General features: G+C 53.3%; 1 protein-coding gene across 5 annotated transcripts in view; it reads left to right on the top strand.

The window, feature by feature from the left end:
* LOC140420115 (cyclin-dependent kinase-like 4) overlaps positions 1–16,053 on the top strand; it is a 97,945-nt gene that overhangs the window by 66,052 nt on the left and 15,840 nt on the right. For 4 of the 5 annotated variants that reach the window (XM_072504148.1, XM_072504157.1, XM_072504132.1 and 1 more), the window contains exons 4-7: positions 44–116; positions 822–912; positions 3,964–4,164; positions 4,258–4,346. In XM_072504148.1, coding sequence (XP_072360249.1) covers positions 44–116; positions 822–912; positions 3,964–4,164; positions 4,258–4,346 — 454 coding nt within the window. The remainder of the gene's footprint in view (positions 1–43; positions 117–821; positions 913–3,963; positions 4,165–4,257; positions 4,347–16,053) is intronic. The other variant, XM_072504163.1, reaches the window with a different exon arrangement.

Genomic DNA, 16,053 nt, shown 5'->3' with positions numbered 1-16,053 from the left:
TCACAAGTTGCGATGATGATGACTACATGTCTCTCTGGTTTAGGTTACCAGAAGCAATGGTTAAAAACATCATGTGGCAGATGCTTCAAGCTATTAATTTTTGTCACAAACATAATGTAAGTCATTGTTATACTGATCATTTTTTTCTGTATAAGGCTAGATTTGACAATGTAATTCTTGGAAAGAAAATATCAAAAATATTAAAATGTTCAACTTAGCAGTTTTAACCGCTGACAAAAGAGAATGTGAGAACTGTGTAAGGTTACCACATCAAATGTTGTGTGGCGTAATAATCAACTTGTATTATATACTGCGAGGTCTGGATAGAGTGGACGTGGAGAGGATGTTTCCACTTGTTGGAAAAAGTAGAACCAGAGGACACCATGTCAGACTAAAGGGACGATCCTTGAAAACAGAGATGAGGAGGAATTTCTTCAGCCAGAGGGTGGTGAATCTGTGTAACACTTTGCCGCAGAAGGCTGTAGAGGCCAAATCACTGAGTGTCTTTAAGACAGCGATAGATAGATTCTTGATTAATAAGGGGATCAGGGGTTATGGGGAGAAGGCAGGAGAATGGAGATGAGAAAATATCAGCGATGATTGAATGGCAGAGCCGACTCGATGGGTCAAGTGGCCTAATTCTGCTCCTGTGTCTTATGGTCGTACATTATAATTGTGCCTAATTTTTAAATAATATTAATATTCAAGTGGGATTTATTCAAGGCCATAAATGTGATAAACTGTGTTTTTCCACCTTGAATTAAAGTTTTATGTGGATAAACTAAGCAGATTTTACTTTTTAATTTGATCTCCTCTTCTAGTGTATTCACAGAGATGTCAAGCCAGAAAACATTCTAATTACGAAACAAGGAATCATCAAACTCTGTGACTTTGGATTTGCTAGGATGCTAAGTATGCCATTTTTTACTTTGAATGTTATAAATTAATATTAAATTTTACATTGACAAAGTATTGTACATGTATAAAAATGTTGTTAGTTCATTCCTTTCTTTAATCTTTTCCCCTAATTTTCTGTCCCTTATTATCCCTTCTTACCTGAAGTTGGGACTTGTTCTGGGGTGTAAGACTCCAACTTGTCCATTTTCATGTGAGTGTCAGCATTGCAGCCTAGCTTAATCATGTCCTCACTCAATGTCGACACATACACACTCGAGCATTGCTATTGGAAAGCAAATTTGCAAAGAAAGTCTGGCAAGAAATGCAATGGTTTTTGTCGAGGTTCATCCTGAGCAGCTCCATGAAGGACTGTGCTCTGCAGACTATTCCCAGGAATGCCCATTAACTCCGGTAGGAGTACCTTCCTTGGTCAAATAGTACAGACTGGTACATTCTAGGTCAAGGATTATATGCTGAGGGACGCACTAAAGCTTGAGCCAGCTACCACAAAACCTTTCAGCCATAGTACACCAAGGGTCTAGAACAGTGTTCTTCAAACTTTTTTTCCGGGAACCCATTTTTACCAACCGGCCAACCTTCGGGACTCAGCCTGGCCCACCTTCGCGACCTAAGCCGGCTGACCTTCGTGACCCACGCCGGCCGACCTGCGCGACCCACCATTTTCTCTTACCTTGTTTGCTGCTGACAAAAATGGAGGAAATGGTTTTGGGTCCCTTTGGCCCTCGTACACGCTCCTCCAATGGAACCTGTTGGATGAAGGTGAAGCCTTCCGGTGTCGGAAAGTATGGAGTCTCCATCTGTACAAAGTTCTGCATTTTTTTCCTGTAAAATTTTATCAAATAAAACCCCCCCGAACTTGTAAAACAAAATAAACATAAAATTAATAAAATAAATGAATAAAACCCCCCCGAACTTGTAAAACAAAAAGCAGCGACCGTTTAAAAAAAAAAGCGGCCGCACTGCACATGCGTGCCAGATCATCGGTGCGCATGCGCATAGTTTTGCGCCGGCGCACCGGTGATCGGGCACACATGCGCAATGCGGCCGCAATTTTTTAACGTTTGCGGCCATTTTGAAGGCTGCCTGCAGTGGCGTTATTAAAAGCCGGCTGCTGCGCGCGGATTTGCGCGATCGGGAGTGCCGCGAAGGACGGCTCCGCGACCCTCCCGACACCCGCCCGCGACCCACAGGTGGGTCGCGCCCCCGAATTTGACAATCACTGGTCTAGAATCAGTGTAAAATCCCTTGGGCTTTATTCCTGATAGCGAATAAACATTGTGAATATCAATAAATTGTATTGAGGCACTCTAGAATGGAATATGCTGTTCCGAGGAAGGTTGAACTCTATTGCACTTCCTGTAATATTCAATTTGAAATGTTTTGCCCTCAGGCTTTATGCTTACGTGGAATGTATTTTACAGATATTAAGAATATTACAATTGTATTTAGGCATCCCAGAGTAGAACATGCTGTATGGAGATAGCTTGACTTTTATTGCATTTGCTATAATTTTCAAGTCAAAATGGTTTTCTAATTTACTTTTAAAGTCCATTTTTTGAAAACAAACGCAATCAAATAAAATCTATCTAATTGCTGGAGACTCACTTGTACCCAGCTTTTGCACAGCACTGGCCTAGAAGCCAGGTTAGCTCTGTGCATTCTCAATTACCCCAAAAGGTAAAAGAAGAAGTCATCGAACCCCTACAGTGCAGAAGGAGGCCATTCGGTCCATCGAGTCTGCATTGAGCCTTTGAACGACCACGTTACCTAGCCCCAATCCCCCGTCCTATTCCTGCAGCCTTACCCTAAGGAGCAATTCAGCATGGCCAATCCACCTAATCTGCACATCTTTTGACTGTGGAAGGAAACCAGAGCTCCCGGAGGAAACCCATGTAGACACAGGGAGAATGTGCAAACTTCACACAGGCAGTTACCCAAGGCCAGAATCGAACCCAGGGGCGGGGTTCTCCGACCCCCCGCCGGGTCGGAGAATCGCCAGGGGACGGCGTGAATTCCACCCCTGCTGGCAGTCGAATTCGCCGGCGCCGGGGATTTGGCGGGGGCGGGAATCATGCCACGCTGGTCGTCGGGCGCTGGCAGCGCCCCCCCCCGGCAATTCTCCGGCCCACAATGGGCCAAGTGGCCGCCCATTTTCGGCCGGTCCCGCCGGCGTAAATTTGAGTAGGTACTTACCGGCGGTACCTGGCTGCGCGGGCGGCCTCGGGGGGGCGGGGGGGAATCTGGCCCCGGGAGATGCCCACACGGTGGCCTGGCCCGCGATCAGTGCCCACCGATCCGTGGGCGGGCTTGTGCCGTGGGGGCACTCTATTCCTCCACGTCGACTGCTGTGGTCCTCCGCGATGGCCGACGCGGAGGTGATCCCCCCCCTGCGCATGCGCTGGGATGATACTAATACACACTGGCGCTCCAGCGCATGTGCCAACTCGCGCTGGCCGGCGGAGGCCCTTCGGCGCCGGTTGGCGTGGCGCCAAGCCCCTTCCCGCCGGCCGGTGTGGCGCAAACCACTGCGGCGCCGGCCTAGCCCCTGAAGGTGCGGAGGATTCCACACATTTGGGGCGGCCCGGGCCGGAGTGGTTCACGCCACTCCTTCGCGCCGGAGTTGCCCGCCCCACCGATTCCCGCAGAATCCCGCCCCAGGTCTCTGGTGCTGTGAGGCAGCAGTGCTAACCACTGTGCCACCATGCCGCCACTGGAAGTGGAGATAACATGACCTTTAAAAACCTACCTAAGCATTGGATCTTGAAGTAAGATACCAATTGTTATTTTTGTGAACTTATAAACTATTTACTTGCACAGAAATAGCCTTTGAATTGGAATATTATCATCTTGTAATCAAATGATTTAAAATATGTTTGTATATAAATTAGTTTTTGGTTTACGTGATTTTTGCAAAAAAGTATTTCCCAGCCTTTATGAACATACCAGCGGCCGAAAGTGATTTTCAGATCACACATGAAACCATATATGGTCTAAAGAGACTTTTATATCGTGTGAAATTATATCAATTTTATTTTCCCCCAACAGCAAGTCCAGGAGAGGATTACACAGACTACGTAGCAACCCGGTGGTACCGAGCACCTGAGCTGCTTGTGGGAGATACACAGTATGGGGCTGCAGTAGATATCTGGGCTGTAGGTACTGTCTTTGCAGAGCTGGTGTCCGGACAGGCCTTATGGCCTGGGAAATCAGATGTGGACCAAATCTATTTGATAATAAGGACTCTGGGTAAACTAGTTTATCATCTTGTAAACCATTCACTTTCTTTAACATGTCTTTGGTACATATATTTATTGCATTATTATTTTTTTCTTCTTTTAGGTAAACTTATCTCAAGACACGAGCATGTATTCAGGAATAACCAATTTTTCCTGGGTGTTACCATACCTGAGCCAGACTCTGAGGACATGGTAAATTGTACAGTACAGGAGATAATGTAACACTATTACATCTTTTTGACAATATAAGTGAACTTGTTTGTGAATCACAGAATACTGGTATAAATATTATCATTTTTGAGGAGAAGGGAGTATTTTAACTATAAAGTATTCCTCAAAGTCGTGTGGAATGTTGCAACTACCAAGTAAAGTACTAGCATGGTACTAACTTCTCTCCCAAGTTCTCTCTATCTCCCCCCGCCCCCCCAAAAAAAACATTCTTGGTTCAATTCTCGGCTTGGGTCACTGTCTGTGTGGAGTCTGCACGTTCCCCCCGTGTCTGCGTGGGTCTCCTCCCACTAGTCCTGAAAGACGTGCTGTTAGGTAATTTGGACAGTCTGAATTCTCCCTCTGTGTATCCGAACAGGCGCCCGAGTGTGGCGACTAGGGACTTTTCACAGTAACTTCATTGCAATGTAAGCCTACTTGTGACAATAAAGATTAATGCTCTCAGTTTTATTTTCCTATCCATATGGTAGTAATTCATTCAAGAGATTAAATTCCATGGGCACAGTGATCCCTACATTCAGTTGACTATCCTTCCCATTTGAGCTCGGACAGTCAGGCTTGGATTTTCATGCCTCAGTCCGTGTCAGAACAGAAGTGCAATGATTCTAAAATGGCAGATGGGAACTGATTCTGGGATTTCCACCCACATTCCTGTTGTGAGGGATTATTATGGCTGCAGACTAAGGTTGTACATAACAAGTCTTTTGTGAGGGCCACGAAGAATCCAGCACGAGTTTTAAGGATACAAAGAAATAACATTTATTTACAATAACATATATATACAACAGCAGCAGCAGCAACTTCCCTTGCTGCTCACTCCTTCCTGCTGGTTCCAAACTAGCCAGCTTTATTTATGCAGGGAGTCTGCTCATGATTTCTCCGCCCCCCTCATTGGGGAAGCTCATACTCCCACAGGATTGTGGGATTGTCATTAGTCCCCAGCCAGTGGTAAGCAGGCAGGTTATAACATCCCTCCCCCCCAAAGTCCAAGGAATCCACCGAAGACCCTGGCGAAGGAGGGCATCGGACTCGTTTTGCCGCAGGCCGGACACCATTTGCACGAGGCGCGAGATCGGGTGGCGTGTAACGAGACAGAGACCGGCGCTTCCGTGATGAACGGCATAATGGTTGTACATCCACGGTCCGTGGGCCCGAGGATTCCCCCTCTGAGGCGTTCTGTGTCTCCATCTCGGAGTCGGAGTCTGCTGCCTCCGTCATCTCGGCGTCTCTATCTCCGCGCGGTTCTGTAATGACCTGCGCAGGCTTTGAGTGAGGCACCAGAGGAAGATTGTGAGGAATACTTTCCATTGTGTCTGGTCTCTGTGGCTGGGGGGGGTGGGGAATCTTTGGGGAATGAGCTCCGGGAGTGGGGAATCTTTGGAAGGGATAGTCTTCTGGACCGAATGTGGTCTACATGTTTGCGCTGGAGACGACCCTAGGCTTGCACCTGGTAATAGATAGGGCCTGTTTGGTGAAAGATTACGCCAGGGACCCACTGGGCACCACCAGCAAAACTCCGAACGAACAATGGGTCACCGGGCGCAAACTGCCGAATCGGCCGCTGCCGAGAAAACCCATGTCCCTGCCGTTCTTGTGTGCAGCATACTTTTGCGCCAATGTCCGGGAAAACGACGCTAAGGCGGGTGCGAAGTCTCCGGCCCATTAGGAGTTCTGCGGGAGCTACCCCAGTCACTGCATGAAAAAACGAGCCAGTCTTGTGTCCATCGACCCGGAAGACTGCTTCTTTCGGCCTCGTTTGAATGTCTGCACTGCGCACTCCGCCAACCCGTTTGAAGCCGGGTGGTACGGGGCAGTGCGGATATGGCGTATGCCGTTCATCTTCATGAACCTCGCAAACTCCTCACTTGTGAACGGAGTGCCGTTGTCCGTGACCAGCACCTCGGGGAGGCCATGCGTACTAAAAGACAAACGCATCTTCTTGATTGTTGCTCAGGACGTTGTGCCTACCATCTTATGCACCTCTAGCCATTTAGACTTTGCATCGATTAATAGAAGGAACATGGATCCTTGAAAAGGGTCGGCAAAATGCACATGCAAGCGCGCCCAAGGCCGCCCTGGCCATTCCCAGTGATGTAGGGGCGCGGCCGGTGGAAGCTTCTGATGCACCTGGCACATGGAGCAGTTTTGGGCCACCTTCTCAATGTCGGTGTCGAGGCCTGGCCACCAGACATAACTCTGAGCCAACATTTTCATTTTGGTCACACCTGGATGCCCATTGTGCAAGTCTCTTAGTATGAGCTCTTGTCCTTTTTCCAGGACAATCACACGCGTCCCCCACAAGAGGATGCCGTCTTCCACGCTGAATTCTGACAGCTTGGAGGAAAATGCCCGCAACTCGCTTGGGAGCTGTCTATGCTGCCCACCATGCAGGACTATGTGCCGAACCTTTGACAGGACTGGCTCCGTCTGGGTCCACTCACTGATCTGTGATGGCGTGACAGGCAAGGTGTCCATACTATTTAGGGTTGCAACCACCTCACCGGTCGTGGGGGTCGACATGGGGCCGGTCGATAAAGGTGCGTCGGCATTCGCTATCTGGGTTCCTGGTTTGTGCTCCAGAGAATACTTGTATGCAGCGAGCAACAAAGCCCAGCGCAGGATCCGTGCGGAAGCAATGGGCGGTATTCGCTTATCCTCTCTGAAAAGTCCCAGCAGAGGCTTATGATTAGTCACGATAGTGAAGTGGCGGCCATACACGTACTGGTGGAAACGTTTCACCGCAAAGACCACTACCAGGCCCTCCTTCTCGATCTGCGCGTACTTTTTTTCCGCTGCAGTCAATGTGCGGGAGGCAAAAGCTATCGGCCGCTCAGCCTCGTTCTCCATCTTGTGGGACAGGATGGCCACAGTACCATACGGGGAAACATCACATGTGACGAGCAAAGGCTTCCCAGGATCCTAGTGGGTTAGTAACCCAGACGACGACAATTGTTGTTTTACCCGCCAGAAAGCGGTTTCTTGCGGCTGACCCCAAACCCTGGTGTGATTCCCCTTTAGCAGAAGGTGCAACGGGGCCAGCGTAGTTGCCAGATTGGGGAGGAACTTCCCGTAATAGTTTACGAGGCCGAGAAAAGAACGAAGATGCGAGTTGTCAGTCGGGGAGGACGCCTGTTGAATCGCGCGCACCTTCTCTGCGACGGGGTGCAAATCTTCGCGGTCCAGCCGATAACCCAGGTAGACTACTTCCTTTGCCTGAAAGACGTAAACGGACTCCAGCCTCCGAAAAGCGTCTAAGGACAGCCTCCAAATTTTCCAAATGTTCCTGCTCCGACGTCCCTCTGATCAAACCGTCATCTAAGTAGACAGCAACATGCGGTAAACCACTCAAAATGCCCTCCATAATGCGTTGAAAAATAACGCAGGCAGAGGATACTCCAAAGGGCAAACGTGTATATTCATACAGGCCTCGGTGTGTATTAATCGTTACATATGGCCGGGAGGCAGGGCCCAGCTCCAACTGTAGGTAGGCATGACTCATATCTAATTTTGTGAACGAGAGTTGCCTGCAAGCTTCGCGTAGAGATCCTCTATGCGAGGCATTGGATATTGGTCGAGTCGGGAAGCCGTATTCACTGTAAGTTTATAGTCGCCGCACAAGCGAACTGTGGCATCTGGCTTCATTACAGGTACAATTGGTGCTGCCCAGTCAGCGAAACAGACGGGCCTGATAATACCCAAACTCTCCAAACGAGTGAGCTCCCCTTCTACCTTCTCAAGCAAGGCATAAGGCACCGGGCGCGCCCGGAAATAGCGCGGCGTGGCTCCTGGTTCGACTTGGATACGAGCTACGGCCCCTTTTATTTTCCCCAAATCGGGCTGGAATATATCTGGGTATCATCCTAACACCTCAGTCAACCCTCCAGAACCTGTTTGGAGGATGTGCTGCCACTGCAACCGCAAATGGCGCAACCAGTCCCGACCCAACAGGCTAGGCCCATGGCCGCGCACCACGATAAGTGTGTGTGGGGGTGGGGGGGGGGGGGGGGGGCGTGCATGGGCCCACCATGCCAACCCCAGAACCATGTGTACCTGTACCGGCCAACCCTAGCTCCTGTGTGTCTGTCTCACTGACCATGGAGGCCTCTGGCCGTGCGGCTGGAGGCTATTGCTAATAGGGAATTGCCAATCATGGTTAAGTGAGCACTTCACACATCCCAAGTGGATCCCCATGGGTGGGCGGACCATGTAGCATGTGGGGCACATTGCCTGGCATCCCAATCACACCTTGATGCATGGACACTGTGCTTGAACACTGCAGGAGGCAGCACCACAGACGAATCAGCCAACCTTCGGCCACCCAGGGGATGGGCTCCAGCCCCAGACACATGTCCATGGCTAGATGTGCATGGGAAAGGTGTGTCAGGTGGGGGATGTCTGGGGAGTGGGATCGTTGGTCAGCCCGCATTGCAGAACCAGGAGCCAGAGGCGTCATTGGTTGTGGTGAAGGCACAAGTGTACACCACTGCACCATTATCCCGATGGTGCTGCCCCATTATCCCCCCCTCCCTCCCTCACCCCCCCCAAACCCTCCACAATCCCCCCTCCCCCTCAACACAGACTCCACTCCTTAGCCCCCCCAATCTATCCTCACGCCCCCTTCCCCCATCCCTATGTCTAGGTGTGTCCCCAGGCTGCACATCAGAAGTGGAGACAACCAGCTGCCTACCACGTCCTGTGGCCTTTGATGCCCCTGGTGAGCGTCCTCTGGGGGCTCTTGGGCCGGAGGGCCCCGGCGCACTTGTTGGCAGCACATACACAGCCGTGCCGCACTGTTCTGGGCTGCAATACATGGCCTCATCAGAGGGGAAGAACTTGGGGGTGGTGGTGGCCACCATCAGCAGTCCTTAGGATGGGTCTGGGTTACCCATAGGATGCTGGATTTCACCTCGGGATGGAGGGGCAGCTGTGTGATCTGGCTCTGCCAGCCCTGGCGGCTTCCCAATGTCTGCACCATGGTGCCAACACCCTTGGCGATGCTCCTCAGTGATTGGGCTATGCTCTGCAATGACTCAGCAATGCCCACCTGCGACTGAGACAAGCTCCGCAGCGCCTCGGCCATTCCCATTTGAGAGCGGGACATGTCCCGCAGCACCTCACCCAGGTCAGCCTGGTACTGGGTCATATCCCCCAATGAGTCGGGCATTCTGTGAGGCGCTCAGACATGGTCTGGTCACGTTGGGGGGTGGGAAAGTTTTGGGTGAGATGGTGTCAACTCACCCGTGCTGCGCGGTAGGTCGTTGACCTTCTTGCGGCACTGGAGGCCAGTCCTCTTAGTCACCCTGCCCGAGCTGGCGGCCACTGCCACTTCATCCCAGGCGGCACTGGCTGCCCTGTGGATCACCCGCCGGGACCCACTTGGGAACAGGAAATCCCTCCTGGCGTTCACTGCATCTAGGAGCCTCCCCAGGACCGTGTCTCCAAACCTTGGGGCCGGTTGTCTCGGCGCTATGGCTGCAAGCTGAGTGGGACTGATTGTGCAAGTGCTGTTTAAGTGCTGCTCAACCTTGTTAGTGGAGGGCTGGCAAGCGCAGTCCCGGCGAATTGGCTGGTGAGCCTTTATTTGCGGCGTGAAGCCCGTGAAGCCTCGTTAAGTAGACCAAATAAGACTTCCGGTTACGGCTATGCTGAGCTAAGTCGCACGTTCGGCAGCTCCTGCCAGAAACGGAATTTTGGGCTCTTTTGAGGGGCCCCAGCGGCATTTGTTCGACGGTTCCCAATGTGGGAAGGTGACAGTATGATTTCCCCGGCACTGTATGGATTGGACCAGGGGTGGAGCGGTGAAAAAAGTAATTCTGGTGCAGCGAAAAGTGCGAGGGAGGAAAGTCAAGATGGCGGCGGGTGGAGACCAGGCAGCGTGGGCACAAGAGCAGCAGGAGTATCTCAAGCGCTGCTTCATGGAATTGAAAGCAGAGCTGCTGGAGCCGATGAAGGCTTCGATCGACAAGCTGGTCGAGACCCAGAAGGCCCACGGGGCGGCGATCCGGGAGGTACGTCAGAAGGCCTCGGAGAATGAGGACGAGATATTGGGCCTGGCGGTGAAGGTGGAGGCGCATGAGGCACTGCATAAGAAATGGCTGGAGAAGTTTGAGGACATGGAGAATCGGTCAAGGAGGAAGAATCTGCGAATTCTGGGTCTCCCGGAGGGAGTGGAGGGGTCGGTTGCTGGAGCATATGTGGTCACGATGCTGAACACTTTGATGGGCGCGGATGCCTTCCCGAGGCCCCTGGAGCAGGATGGGGCCCACCGAGTCCTGGCGAGGAGGCCCATGTCTAACGAGCCGCCACGGGTGGTCTTGGTGCGGTTCCACCGCTTGGTGGACAGGGAGTGTGTCCTAAGATGGGCAAAAAAGGAGCGGAGCAGCAGGTGGGAGAATGCAGAGGTCCGTATATACCAGGACTGGAGCGTGGAGGTGGCCAAGAAGAGGGCCGGGTACAATCGGGCTAAGGCGGTTCTGCATCGGAAGGGGTTGAAATTCGGGTTGCTGCAGCCGGCGCGACTGTGGGTCACGTTTAAGGACCGGCACCATTACTTTGAGACGACGGAGGAGGCGTGGACCTTTATTCAGGCCGAAAAGTTGGACACGGACTGAGGGTCGGTTGTGAGAGGAGGTCGCGGGGGGCTACCGTGGTTACTGTGCTTTGGGGAATGTTCTATTCTGTTCTGTATTGTTTCCTTGGGTGCTGGGTGGGGTAGGGTGAAATGGTTCGAAGTGCGGGTTTTGTGAGAGTGTGGGCGTCGGTGGTTGGCAGGACGGGGCCCTGTTGGGGGGAGGGGAGATGGGAGGCCCGAGGTGGGGTAGCTGGGATTAGGCCGCAAAAGGGAGCTGCGTAAGAGAGGGCAGGGCCGGTCTGATGGAAAGCGCGGGCTTTTTCCCGTGCTAGGGAAGGAAGGGGGCAGGGCCGGGGGGGAAGGGCGGTGTTAGAGAGGAGCGGCCGCTGATGGACAGGAGGGGGGGGTGGGGGGGTGGAGGAGACTACCACACCGGGGGGGGGGTCGATGGAATGGTGGGAGTGGCCGGGGTCAGCAGGAGTCAGCTGACTTATGGGAGCGCTATGGGGGGGAGCAATGCAGCTAGAGGGGGAGGAGGAGGGGGATCTGGGTTGCTGCTGCATTGGCCAAAGGTGAGCTGGAGCTCGGAGAGAGAGTCGGGGCAGGGGTCTGCCGCTGGGGGGAATGGAGAGGGCGGGAGGCGCGGGCACGTGGCTGGCCTAGGAAAGGGGATGGCTAATTGGCGGGGGGGGGGGGGCGGTGACGGTGACGGGAAGCCCCCTGATCCGGCTGATAACTTGGTATGTGAGAGGCCTGAACGGGCCGGTCAAGAGGGCCCATGTGTTCGCGCACCTGAAGGGACTGAAGGCAGATGTGGTTATGCTTCAGGAGACGCATTTAAGGGTGGCAGTTCAGGTTAGGCTGAGAAGGGTGGGTAGGGCAGGTTTTCCACTTGGGGTTGGACGCAAAGAATCGAGGGGTGGCAATTTTGGTGGGGAAGCAGGTGTCGTTTGAGGCGCTGAACATCGTGGCAGACAGTGGAGGTAGGTATGTGATGGTGAGTGGTAAGCTGCAGGGGGTGCGGGTGGTATTAGTGAATGTATATGCCCCGAATTGGGACAATGCCGGATTTATGCGGCGCATGTTGGGCTGGATTCCGGACCTGGAGGCAGGGAGCTTGATAATTGGCAGGGGGGGGGACTTCAACATGGTACTGGATCCAGCATTGGACCGTTCCAGGTCCAGGACGGGTAAGAGGCCGGCGGCGGCCAAGGTGCTGAGGGGGTTTATGGACCAGATGGGAGGAGTGGACCCATGGAGGTTTGTCAGGCCGGGGGCCAGGGAATTTTCTTTTTTTCCCACGTCCATAAAGCCTACTCCCGGATAGACTTCTTTGTTATGAGCAGGGCACTAATTCCGAGGATGGAGGGCACGGAGTATTCGGCCATAGCCATCTCAGACCATGCCCCGCATTGGGTGGAGCTGGAGCTAGGGGAGGAGAAGGACCAGCGCCCACTGTGGCGCCTGGATGTGGGCTTGCTGGCGGATGAGGAGGTGAGCGGGCGGATCCGGGGGTGAATTGAAAGCTATCTAGAGGCTAACGATAATGGGGAGGTGCAGGTGGGGTTGTTCTGGGAGGCGCTGAAGGCGGTGATTAGGGGAGAGCTAATCTCCACTAGGGCCCACAAGGAGGAGAAGGAGGGAGAGAGAGGGAGAGATTGGTGGGGGAGATTTTAAGGGTGGATAGGAGGTATGCAGAGGTCCCCGAGGAGGGACTACTCAAGGAGCAACGAAGCCTCCAGGCCGTGTTGACCACCAAGAAGGCAGAGGTGCAGTGGAGGAAAGCGCAAGGGGCGGTGTATGAGTACGGGGAGAAGGCTAGCCAGATGTTGGCACACCAGCTTCGGAAGCGGGAGGCAGCGAGGGAGATTGGGGGAGTTAGGGATAAAGGTAGGAACACGGTGCGGAGTGCGGTGGGAATAAATGGGGTATTTAGAGACTTTTATGAGGGGCTGTATAGGTCTGAGCCCCCGACGGAGGAGGGGGGCTGCGTCGATTTTTGGATCGAGTGAGGTTCCCGAGGGTGGAGGAGGAGCAGGTGGCTGGGCTTGGGGCACCGGTAGGGCTGGAGAGCTGACTAAGGGGCTGGGGAGTATGCAGGTGGGGAAGGCACCGGGGCCATATGAGTTCCCGGTGGAATTTTACTGGAAGTACATGGACTTGCTGGGCCCTCTATTAGTGAGGACTTTCAATGAGGCGGGGGGGGGGGGGGGGCCTACCCCCGACGATGTCCAGGGCACCCCCGACGATGACCAGGGCACCCCCGACGATGTCCAGGGCACTGATCTCGCTGATCTTGAAGCGGGACAAGGACCCATTACAGTGTGGGTGGTATGGGCCAATCTCTCCTCAACGTGGACGCGAAGCCGTTAGCGAAGGTGTTGGCTACCAGAATTGAGGACTGTGTCCCGGGGGTGATTCACGAGGACCAGACGGGTTTTGTTAAGGGAAGGCAGCTGAATACCAATGTGCGGAGGCTCCTTAACGTAATTGTGGTGGTATGTATTAGGGGTAATACGGTACACCAGGAATGCCGAGGAGCTATTGGAGGACAGATGCTGGGTCCCGATTGGATCTGCCGCCTACTGGGCTCCACCCAGATAGGCGGGGTATAAGAACCCGGTTTACTCCCCGCAGCGGCATTCTGTGACTGAGCTGCTGGGGAACAAGTCTGCTCAATAAAGCCTCGATTGAAGTTCTCTACGTCTCGCCTCGTGTGTGATCGATGGTGCTACAGTAATCATGATGCCTACAGTGGAGGGGGAGGCAGAGATAGTGGCGGCGAAGGACGCGGAGAAGGCCTTCGATAGGGTGGAGTGGGGGTACCTCTGGGAAGTGTTGAGGAGGTTTGGGGAGGGGTTCATTAGTTGGGTTAGGCTACTTTACGAAGCCCTGGTGGCGAATGTGGCCACGAACCGGAGGAGGTCGGAATACTTTCAGCTGTACCGGGGGACGAGGCAGGGGTGCCCCCTAGCCCCCTTGCTATTTGCATTGGCAATTGAGCCTTTGGCTATGGCTCTAAGGGAGTCCAGGAACTGGAGGGGGCTGGTCCGAGGAGGGGAGGAACACTGTGTTTCCTTGTATGCCGATGACCTGTTACTGTATGTAGAGGACCCAGGGGAGGGGATGCCGGAGGTGATGCAGATCCTCAGGGAGTTTGGGGACTTTTCCGGGTATAAGCTCAACGTGGGGAAGAGTGAGCTCTTCGTGGTACACCCAGGGGATCAGGGAAGGGGGATAGACGAGCTTCCACTGAAGAGGGCAGAAAGGAGTTTTCAGTTCCTGGGGATCCAGGTGGCCAGGAGCTGGGGGGCCCTACACAAGCTCAACTTGACGAGGCTGGTGGAGCAGATGGAGGAGGAGTTTAAAAGGTGGGATATGCTTCCACTCTCCTTGGCGGGTAGGGTACAGTCGGTGAAGGTGACGGTGCTCCCGAGGTTCCTTTTTATATTCCAGTGCCTCCCCATCCTGATCCCTAAGGCTTTTTTTAAGCGGGTCAGTAGGAGCATCATGGGATTTGTGTGGGCGACAAAGACCCCGAGGGTGAGAAGGGTGTTTCTGGAGCGGAGTAGGGACAAAGGAGGGTTAGTGTTACCTAATCTGTGTGGGTATTACTGGGCTGCCAATGTGGCGATGATACGCAAGTGAGTAATGGAGGGGGAGGGGGCGGCGTGGAAGAGGCTGGCGATGGCGTCCTGTGTGGGCACGAGTCTAGGAGCACTGGTGACAGCACCGCTGCCGCTCCTGCCGACCAGGTACACCACGAGTCCGGTGGTGGCGGCGACTTTGAAAATTTGGGGGCAGTGGAGGCGCCACAGGGGTGAGGTAGAGGCTTCGGTTTGGTCCCTACTCTGGGAGAACCATCGGTTCGTCCCGGGGAGAATGGATGGATGGTTCCTGAGCTGCCACAAGGCAGGAATTAGAAGGATGGGGGACCTGTTTTTAGATGGGACGTTTGCGAGCCTTGGGGCGCTGGAGGAAAAATTCGGGCTTCCCGCCGGAAATGCCTTCAGGTACATGCAGGTAAGGGCGTTTGTAAGACAGCGGGTGTGGGAGTTCCCGCTGCTTCCAGCACTCAGGATCCAGGATAGGGTGCTCTCGGGGGTGTGGGTTGGAGAGGGCAGGGTCTCGGCGATTTACCAGGAGATGCAGGAGGAGGAGGAGACCTCGGTGGAGGAGCTAAAGGGTAAATAGGAGGAGGAGCTTGGGGAGGAGATAGACGAGGGTATGTGGGCGGACGCCCTGGGTAGGGTTAATTCTTACTCCTCTTGCGCCAGGCTTAGCCTGATACAATTTAAGGTTCTTCACAGAGCGCATATGACAGGGGCGAGGCTGAGCAGGTTCTATGGGGTGGAAGACAGGTGTGGGAGGTGCTCGGGGAGCCCAGCAAATCATACCCATATGTTCTGGGCGTGCCTGGCGCTGGATGGGTTCTGGAGGGGTATTGCGAGGACGGTGTCTAAGGTGGTGAACACCCGGGTTAAGCTGAGCTGGGGGTTAGCACTATTTGGGGTATCGGACGAGCCGGGAGTGCAGGAGGCGAAAGAGGCCGGTATTCTGGCCTTTGCGTCCCTGGTAGCCTGGCGGAGGATTCTACTACAGTGTAAGGATGCGAGGCCCCCGAGCGTGGAAACCTGGATCAGCAACATGGCAGGGTTCATTAAATTGGAGAGGCTAAAATTTGCCTTGAGAGGGTCTGTGCAAGGGTTCTTCAGGCGGTGGCAACCGTTCCTAGACTTTCTAGCGGGGCGTTAGGAGGTGGTCAGCAGCAGCAGCAACCCAGAGGGGAGGGGGTGGAGGGGTGGGGTGGGGGTGTACCTTGTGTTTTCTACTGTTTATTATTGCTTAATGGGGGGTTTGTATATTGGGGGAATTTGTGATGTAGTTGTAAGATGTTTATTTATGTGTTCTTTGTTTTTCTTTTTTCTGTAAGGGGGGTTTGTTGAAAATATGTAAAAATTTGAATAAAAATATTTCTTTAAAAAAAAAGTAGACCAAATAACATTGAATGACATTGCCGGTCTCGCCATGCCGAGCGCTAGGAAGCTCACGGCAGTTCCCGCTCGCTACCACACTTGGAAATCTTTCCGGAGAATTGCA

This window comes from Scyliorhinus torazame, chromosome 1 (genome assembly GCF_047496885.1).
Source record: "Scyliorhinus torazame isolate Kashiwa2021f chromosome 1, sScyTor2.1, whole genome shotgun sequence".
Taxonomy (NCBI): domain Eukaryota; kingdom Metazoa; phylum Chordata; class Chondrichthyes; order Carcharhiniformes; family Scyliorhinidae; genus Scyliorhinus; species Scyliorhinus torazame.
This window is presented reverse-complemented; position numbering and strand designations above follow the sequence as displayed.